The 7,742-nt window shown below is 39.9% G+C and overlaps 2 protein-coding genes and 8 non-coding genes across 10 annotated transcripts; all 10 read right to left on the bottom strand.

Moving 5' to 3' along the window:
- Positions 1-225: 225 nt before the first annotated feature.
- LOC134881310 (large ribosomal subunit protein uL13-like) lies at positions 226-2,854 on the bottom strand. The gene is given in 7 exon segments (XM_063908537.1): positions 226-480; positions 832-891; positions 1,095-1,180; positions 1,433-1,534; positions 1,765-1,830; positions 2,158-2,230; positions 2,705-2,854. Coding segments are annotated over 4 exon segments (429 nt in total). The 5' UTR covers positions 1,506-1,534; positions 1,765-1,830; positions 2,158-2,230; positions 2,705-2,854; the 3' UTR covers positions 226-270.
- Positions 674-746, bottom strand: LOC134882084 (small nucleolar RNA SNORD50). Its single transcript, XR_010168123.1, has one exon. It is a non-coding gene; the product is annotated as a small nucleolar RNA SNORD50 (small nucleolar RNA).
- LOC134882082 (small nucleolar RNA SNORD50) lies at positions 1,285-1,354 on the bottom strand. The gene has a single exon (XR_010168121.1). It is a non-coding gene; the product is annotated as a small nucleolar RNA SNORD50 (small nucleolar RNA).
- LOC134882080 (small nucleolar RNA Z195/SNORD33/SNORD32 family) lies at positions 1,627-1,707 on the bottom strand. Its single transcript, XR_010168119.1, has one exon. It is a non-coding gene; the product is annotated as a small nucleolar RNA Z195/SNORD33/SNORD32 family (small nucleolar RNA).
- LOC134882078 (small nucleolar RNA Z195/SNORD33/SNORD32 family) lies at positions 1,901-1,982 on the bottom strand. The gene has a single exon (XR_010168117.1). It is a non-coding gene; the product is annotated as a small nucleolar RNA Z195/SNORD33/SNORD32 family (small nucleolar RNA).
- Positions 2,855-4,734: 1,880 nt separating the features above from the next.
- On the bottom strand, positions 4,735-7,559 carry LOC134881309 (large ribosomal subunit protein uL13). Its single transcript, XM_063908536.1, has 7 exons — positions 7,456-7,559; positions 6,678-6,750; positions 6,276-6,341; positions 5,944-6,045; positions 5,606-5,691; positions 5,343-5,402; positions 4,735-4,992 (listed from the first exon to the last, which is right to left on the bottom strand). The coding sequence occupies exons 1-7, from the start codon at positions 7,474-7,476 to the stop codon at positions 4,783-4,785; spliced, it is 618 nt and encodes a 205-aa protein (XP_063764606.1). The 5' UTR covers positions 7,477-7,559; the 3' UTR covers positions 4,735-4,782.
- On the bottom strand, positions 5,185-5,257 carry LOC134882083 (small nucleolar RNA SNORD50). The gene has a single exon (XR_010168122.1). It is a non-coding gene; the product is annotated as a small nucleolar RNA SNORD50 (small nucleolar RNA).
- On the bottom strand, positions 5,796-5,865 carry LOC134882081 (small nucleolar RNA SNORD50). Its single transcript, XR_010168120.1, has one exon. It is a non-coding gene; the product is annotated as a small nucleolar RNA SNORD50 (small nucleolar RNA).
- LOC134882079 (small nucleolar RNA Z195/SNORD33/SNORD32 family) lies at positions 6,138-6,218 on the bottom strand. The gene has a single exon (XR_010168118.1). It is a non-coding gene; the product is annotated as a small nucleolar RNA Z195/SNORD33/SNORD32 family (small nucleolar RNA).
- LOC134882077 (small nucleolar RNA Z195/SNORD33/SNORD32 family) lies at positions 6,413-6,494 on the bottom strand. The gene has a single exon (XR_010168116.1). It is a non-coding gene; the product is annotated as a small nucleolar RNA Z195/SNORD33/SNORD32 family (small nucleolar RNA).
- Positions 7,560-7,742: the final 183 nt, after the last annotated feature.

Here is a 7,742-nt window from a genome sequence, read left to right as displayed (position 1 = left end):
TAGTCAGGCATCTGGTTTTATATACATTGCATGTCCCTTAAGCACATGCAAGTATTAGACATTTAGTAAAGTCTGCAAACAATGGCCAGAACCAATATAAACAATGCTTCTTATAGAAATACTCATTTATCAATGTGACTATCAACTTGCATACAACTGGAATTATTCATTTGATTTCGATATAAGTGCAAGTTTCAGCAAAGGGGAATGAAACAGTCAATACACTTTCTATAAACATGTATTTCTCTTTATTGGCCAGAGACAACTAGATCAGACAAGGACTCCATATTGTTTCAGAACGTCCGTGTATCTTGCGATTTTGCTCTCAACGTTCTTTTCTGCCACCTTGGTCAGCTTGATGGTTGTCTTTTTCTTGCCGTAGCGGAGCTTAGCCTTCTCCTTTCTCTTCTCCTCCAGAGTGGCTGTGATGGCCTGGTACTTCCAGCCAACCTCATGTGCCAGACGCCCAAGAAGAGCAAACTAACAGACAGAAAAGTCAGTGTGAGTAACTTTCAAGTGTATCATGGCATGTCTAAATCAGATCAGCCTAATGAAGTGTTTGCAATAGGAATACCCAACTAAAACACACATTCACATGTTCTTTAGTATGCATGTATAAATGTTGTTTAAAGCTACAGTTAAAAAGACAAAAGGCACAACGTGTCCCCAACTAAACTCAGCAATCAGATCCGAAAGTTTGTCTCATCAATGGATGATCAGCTTCGGGATAGTGTTCATCACCGTGAAGTAGGAACCGTTGTGGGAGGTTGAAGCAATTTAGTTAAAGCTAACGTGTGGCCAAAATCTTAAAGACAGCTAGTCAATGCTCACCTTGCGAGTGGGCTTCAGACGCACAATCTTAACTGCAGCTGGAACCACCATGCGCTTCCTCTGTGGAACCAAAGCCAAAAGTCAGTAAAGGGCAACAAAAACTGCACGTCTATACATTGATAGGCTTGCATGTCTCAGACAGTGTTTGTTTTCAGAGTCATAACTCAAACAAGGTATGTATGAAGAGTAACATCACAGACAGCAGAGTAGACATGTCAGGGCCACAAAGCATATAATGTGGCCCTTTTTCAAATTGAGCTCACCTTGTCCTAGGGTGGGGGGATACCGTCGAACACCTTCAGCCTGTCCAGAACAGCCTGTCCTCTCTTGGTTTTGTGGGGCAGCATGCCTGCAAAAGCAATACTTGTTAGTTCAAGTCAGTTTCAAATAGCCGATGCATTAAACCTGAAGCAAAAGTTTATTTGTCCAAGCACACACGAATGTCCCCTTTTCAACTCAGCAATCAGATCCGAAAGTTTGTCTCATCAATGGATCAGTTTCGGGATAGTGTTCATCACTGTCAATCAAGGAACAACTTGTGCTGGGTCAAATAAAGGCCAAGATGCCACTTCCCAACTTTAGACTTAAGTTCCATGCTCACCTCTGACAGTCCTCCAGAAGATCCTGCTGGGGGCTCTGAAGTGGAACGGTCCACGAGAGGGGTTGGTGTTCATCCTCTTGCGCAGGAAAGCCAGGTACTTCACTGTAGAGAGGCACAAAATATAAACACTGAAGTGAGTTACAAATACTTCAAGACACCAAGCAGTGGCAGCCATTACGGCAGTATTAAATGCTGATGTCTCAGATGGTAGTGCATGTAGTGGTCTCATGGTCAATTAAACTCGAACAATATAGTAGGGAATCATCACTGACAACAGGCAAATGATCAGGCAGAAAAGAAAAGTTTTTTGAACATACATAAACTCTACTTACGCTTGTTACGGTAGAAGTTTCCGGAGATGTTGATGCCTTCACATCTCACCACCACTACTTTGTGTCCTGAAAGAAAACGGTAGTTTAGCATTCGGAAAGCCAAAAAAGATATGCTCACGTTAACCATCGCCTGCATACTGTCTCAGATGGTAGTGCATGTGAGTTTTCTCATGGTCGTTAAACTCAAGCAAAGCTGTAAGGTGATCATCATTGACAGATTGAGGCAAAGAGGCTTGAGTTTCCCCTTTGGTAATCTTGATCAAGAGAGCAGGGTCTCACTCCATTTGCTGCTGGGTATCTTTAATCAAGTGTTCATTCTTGCTATAAATGAGTTTAGAAGAAATGATTTTCCAGCATTAAATACAAATGTTTTAACTCAATAAATAAACTTACCCAGGAGAACCTGTTAAGCCACCAGGGCAGCAAGCCGACCGAGTATATGGCCCCTGCCATCAAGCAGCAGAACCTGCAGGTTGGAAAGTGAGAATTTATATTTTGCATTGTATTTTTGAGTTGAAACTACGGCTAACATTGGGCTTCCTATAATATTACTTTAAATATTTAACATCGAGCAGACGCGCGCTCCAAATTTGATTCAATGGCTTAATGTTTCTGGTCATGTCTTATAAATAGTAAGAACTCATATACGTCATTTAAAACGACTAATGCTGCTCAAGAAAAAAGTAAAACATAGCACCTTTAAAACAATTATTTAAGATTAGACACTTAAAAAAAGAACTTTGAGCTTTGTAATAAGTGCCACATGGACCCTACCGACGAGAGCATATCGTTAGCTTAGCATCAACGTCAAAGCACGTTTATTACATTCTATAGTACAACATAAATCATAGTGGGTGAGTATATAAGCATAAAGCCCTGTAAACAGCGATGGATGTGGTTCTGTTAAAATGACTACATGTGCGCTGTTATCCAAACTTACATATCTCCATGACCCATGTGCAAGCTAGCAAGCTAACGGCGTTGATTCGTTAGGGAAGCTGCCATGATGAAGGCATGTCCACTCAGAAACAGACATGCATCCCACCGGACAAGAAAGACTTTAGATGTAGTAGTAGCCCTGCTCTTATACCTTGCCAATAAACCATGCAAGGGACACCATGCAGCCAATCACATGGAGGATAGAATTGGATCATACCATTATGTAAAAGAAGGAAGGGGGGCAGATACTGACAAGCAAAAGACACCAAGTGGCAGTGTAGTGGTACAGGCCAGGTACACTTAGGCAGATAGACAGGGTAGCCGGTTTTAAACACACAATAAATAAAAAAGTCCTTCCAGACAATTCTCACAGTAATCACATCAGCCTATCCAAGCTGAGACATCTAGTATTTCTGTATGCCAACCAGCACTACATACTTTTGTGTAAAGGCCTTAATTTATTTGATTTGTTTGCTGTGGTTTTGTGTTGAGTTGATCATTTAAAGGTTTGATTAAAATGTCAAAAAAATAATAACTGTGTATGTTGTTTTTTTTGGACAAAGAAAATGTAAAACATAAGGCTATAATGAAAAGACTGACCAACATTTTCCTCCCTAAAAAAGACAAAAATGATTGGGACCTTTCACATGGCCCAAAGATCAGTCACAAAATTGAAAAGTTCTACTTCTGACTTTTGAAATTGTATTTATTTTTTGTTGTAAACTGGATTTTTCTTTACCTCTTAAGAACTGAGAATCTTTCAAATTAAAACAGGAAAGAGAAAAGCACGGTGATAAAGAGTCTTTGGAAGTGAATGTGTTCAGTAGTTGATCTGATTTCGACTGGTTTACTTCGAATCATCTCACAAACGCTTCTTTTGGAGCACCAATAAAAGAGGGAATGACTTGTTTTGTAATGACTTCAAAGTTGGTCCTATTAAGTTGAGGAGGACCACAAAGTGGAAAATTCCTTCCTATGAGAACCAGTTGTTTTAGCAGTAAAGTGCAGCTGAATTGCTGTGATTATTTTGGACTAACCAGGATAAATTGTTACTGAGAAAGATCCAATAAATTAGTTAGAGAGAATTAGCTGGAAGTGCCTTGGAGGTTAATCTTTAGAACCATACAATCACTAATGAAAATCAACAGTTAAAAAGTCCACTTCTTTAGAATTGTGTCTTTCCCTCTACCTAACTCATTTGTTTTCATGCAGGCTTCTTGTAAGATCGCATCATAATTTACATAAGGAATCGAAAAACGTACACAATTTGTATTAGAAGGATAAAGCAGGAAGGATTAATCATGTCTTTTTGTCTTATTGGTGCAAGAAAGAAATGTTTTTTATCAGGTAACATGGAAGAGAATTTCCACAATTGATCCAAAATCAAATCAAGGGTAACACTGCCCTCTGCTTGTAGTGAAACTGATCTACAGTGGGAGGATTATGTTAAATCTACCATTTTCCTAAAAATCATTGAACTCTTTCAAAAATGAATTTATGAAGTCCACTGCGCTGTCATAAACGCCATTTACCTTTCTCGTAATGTTTTTGTCAGTAAGTTAAGTGAAGCAAACTGCACTGCAATAGACGCAGTGATATAGCCCTCTGAATATTTATCTTTTTACTAGATTAGAGGTGGTGAAAACACCGGGATACTTAAAGGCACAGGCGACAATTATTTAAAGATCAAAAGGGAACATAATGTGAACAAAGCAAATAATATTTTATGCATGTCTTATTTCAGTTTTTTGGGAAATTATAAAATCTCTTTATGCTTTTATTTCCAACCAGATTGATACATCCTAGTTCGTCCTTTAAATCTCATTTAGATCACGCAAATGTTAATGTCAAAGCAAATTTCTTTTTGACATTTAGTCAAGTCTGCAAACAATGGCCAGAACCAATATAAACAATGCTTCTTATAGTAATACTCATTTATCAATGTGACTATCAACTTGCATACAACTGGAATTATTAATTTGATTTCGATATAAGTGCAAGTTTCAGCAAAGGGGAATGAAACAGTCAATACACTTTCTATAAACATTTATTTCTCTTTATTGGCCAGAGACAACTAGATCAGACAAGGACTCCATATTGTTTCAGAACGTCCGTGTATCTTGCGATTTTGCTCTCAACGTTCTTTTCTGCCACCTTGGTCAGCTTGATGGTTGTCTTTTTCTTGCCGTAGCGGAGCTTAGCCTTCTCCTTTCTCTTCTCCTCCAGAGTGGCTGTGATGGCCTGGTACTTCCAGCCAACCTCATGTGCCAGACGCCCAAGAAGAGCAAACTAACAGACAGAAAAGTCAGTGTGAGTAACTTTCAAGTGTATCATGGCATGTCTAAATCAGATGGCCTAATGACGTGTTTGCAATAGGAATACCCAACTAAAACACACATTCACATGTTCTTTGGTATGCATGTATAAATGTTGTTTAAAGCTACAGTTAAAAAGAAAAAAGGCACAACGTGTCCCCAACTAAACTCAGCAATCAGATCCGAAAGTTTGTCTCATCAATGGATGATCAGCTTCGGGATAGTGTTCATCACCGTGAAGTAGGAACCGTTGTGGGAGGTTGAAGCAATTTAGTTAAAGCTAACGTGTGGCCAAAATCTTAAAGACAGCTAGTCAACGCTCACCTTGCGAGTGGGCTTCAGACGCACAATCTTAAGAGCAGCTGGAACAACCATGCGCTTCCTCTGTGGAACCAAAGCCAAAAGTCAGTAAAGGGCAACAAAAACTGCACGTCTATACATTGATAGGCTTGCACGTCTCAGACAGTGTTTGTTTTCAGAGTCATAACTCAAACAAGGTATGTATGAAGATTAACATCACAGACAGCAGAGTAGACATGTCAGGGCCACAAAGCATATAATGTGGCCCTTTTTCAAATTGAGCTCACCTTGTCATAGGGTGGGGGGATACCGTCGAAGACCTTCAGCCTGTCCAGAGCAGCCTGTCCTCTCTTGGTTTTGTGGGGCAGCATGCCTGCAAAAGCAATACTTGTTAGTGCAAGTCAGTTTCAAATAGCCGATGCATTAAACCTGAACCAAAGGTTTATTTGTCCAAGCACACACGAATGTCCCCTTTTCAACTCAGCAATCAGATCCGAAAGTTTGTCTCATCAATGGATCAGTTTCGGGATAGTGTTCATCACTGTCAATCAAGGAACAACTTGTGCTGGGTCAAATAAAGGCCAAGATGCCACTTCCCCACTTTAGACTTAAGTTCCATGCTCACCTCTGACAGTCCTCCAGAAGATCCTGCTGGGGGCTCTGAAGTGGAACGGTCCACGAGAGGGGTTGGTGTTCATCCTCTTGCGCAGGAAAGCCAGGTACTTCACTGTAGAGAGGCACAAAATATAAACACTGAAGTGAGTTACAAATACTTCAAGACACCAAGCAGTGGCAGCCATTACGGCAGTATTAAATGCTGATGTCTCAGATGGTAGTGCATGTAGTGGTCTCATGGTCAATTAAACTCGAACAATATAGTAGGGAATCATCACTGACAACAGGCAAATGATCAGGCAGAAAAGAAAAGTTTTTTGAACATACATAAACTCTACTTACGCTTGTTACGGTAGAAGTTTCCGGAGATGTTGATGCCTTCACATCTCACCACCACTACTTTGTGTCCTGAAAGAAAACGGTAGTTTAGCATTCGGAAAACCAAAAAAAGATATGCTCACGTTAACCATCGCCTGCATACTGTCTCAGATGGTAGTGCATGTGAGTTTTCTCATGGTCGTTAAACTCAAGCAAAGCTGTAAGGTGATCATCATTGACAGATTGAGGCAAAGAGGCTTGATTTTCCCTTTGGTAACCTTAATGTTGATCAAAAGAGCAGGGTCTCATTCCATTTGCTGCTGGGTATTTTTTATCAAGTGTTCATTCTTGCTATAAATGACTTTAGAAGAAATGGTTTTCCAATGCTAAAAGCAAATGGTTTAACTTAGTAATAAATAAACTTACCCAGGAGAACCTGTTTAGCCACCAGGGCAGCAAGCCGACCGAGTAAATGGCCCCTGCCATCAAGCAGCAGAACCTGCAGGTTGGAAAGTGAGAATTACTACTTGCATTATATTGCTGAAACTACGGCTAACATTGGGCTTCCTATAACACTGCTTTACATATTTAACATCGAGCAGACGCGCGCTTCAAATAAGATTTAATGGCTTAATGTTGTTGGTCATGTCTTATATATACGCCATTTAAAACGACTAATGCTGCTTAAGAAAAAAAAAGTCAAACCTAACACCTTTTAAACATTTATTTCCGATTAGACAGCTTAAAAAGAACTTTGAGCTTTGTAATAGGTGCCACATGTGGAGCCTACCGACATATCGTTAGCTTAGCATCAACGTCAAAGCACGTTTATTACATTCTAGAGTACAACAGTGGGTGAGTATATAAGCATAAAGCCCTGTAAACAGTGATGGCTGTGGTTCTGTTAAAATGACTACATGTCCGCTGTTATCCACACTTACATATATCCATGACCAAAGTGTAAGCTAGCAAGCTAACTGCGTTGATTTGTTAGGGAAGCAGCCATGATGAAGGCATGTCCAGTCAGCCACAGCTAGGCGTCACAATCAAGTTGCAAAATAAGGTCTTAAGAGTAACACCAAACAAATAAAACTTTACACCTAGAAGCCCTGTTGTAATGGCTTTCATTTTAACTATAAAGTACCAGAACTAACACCATCTAAATAGCAAAAATAATGATTATGATTCGGCCGCAGCTGCCTACCTTATTGAACCGGTCCGCCATGATGTGCGAAAAGAAAGACGCACGGGGCTGCCCGTTCTAAAAGGCAGGGGCAGGCGGATGTGACGATGTTTTACTTCTTTCTCGTGGCAAGTTAAGCATGTACACACATATTGCATCGCTGCCACTGTGTGGAGGGAAAGGTGGTTTTATTTTTAAAAAAGTCAATATATCTAATAGATGGATTATTTACTATTTCAAATTAAGCATTTATGTCTTAGACTGTTCGCAATTGTGTCAATTGCTCCTTCATTTTGTAAAGTTAATCC

The sequence above is a fragment of the Eleginops maclovinus genome, chromosome 19, assembly GCF_036324505.1.
Source record: "Eleginops maclovinus isolate JMC-PN-2008 ecotype Puerto Natales chromosome 19, JC_Emac_rtc_rv5, whole genome shotgun sequence".
Classification (NCBI taxonomy): domain Eukaryota; kingdom Metazoa; phylum Chordata; class Actinopteri; order Perciformes; family Eleginopidae; genus Eleginops; species Eleginops maclovinus.
The sequence above is the reverse complement of the archived record's forward strand: the minus strand, read 5'-3'. Positions and strand labels throughout refer to the sequence as shown.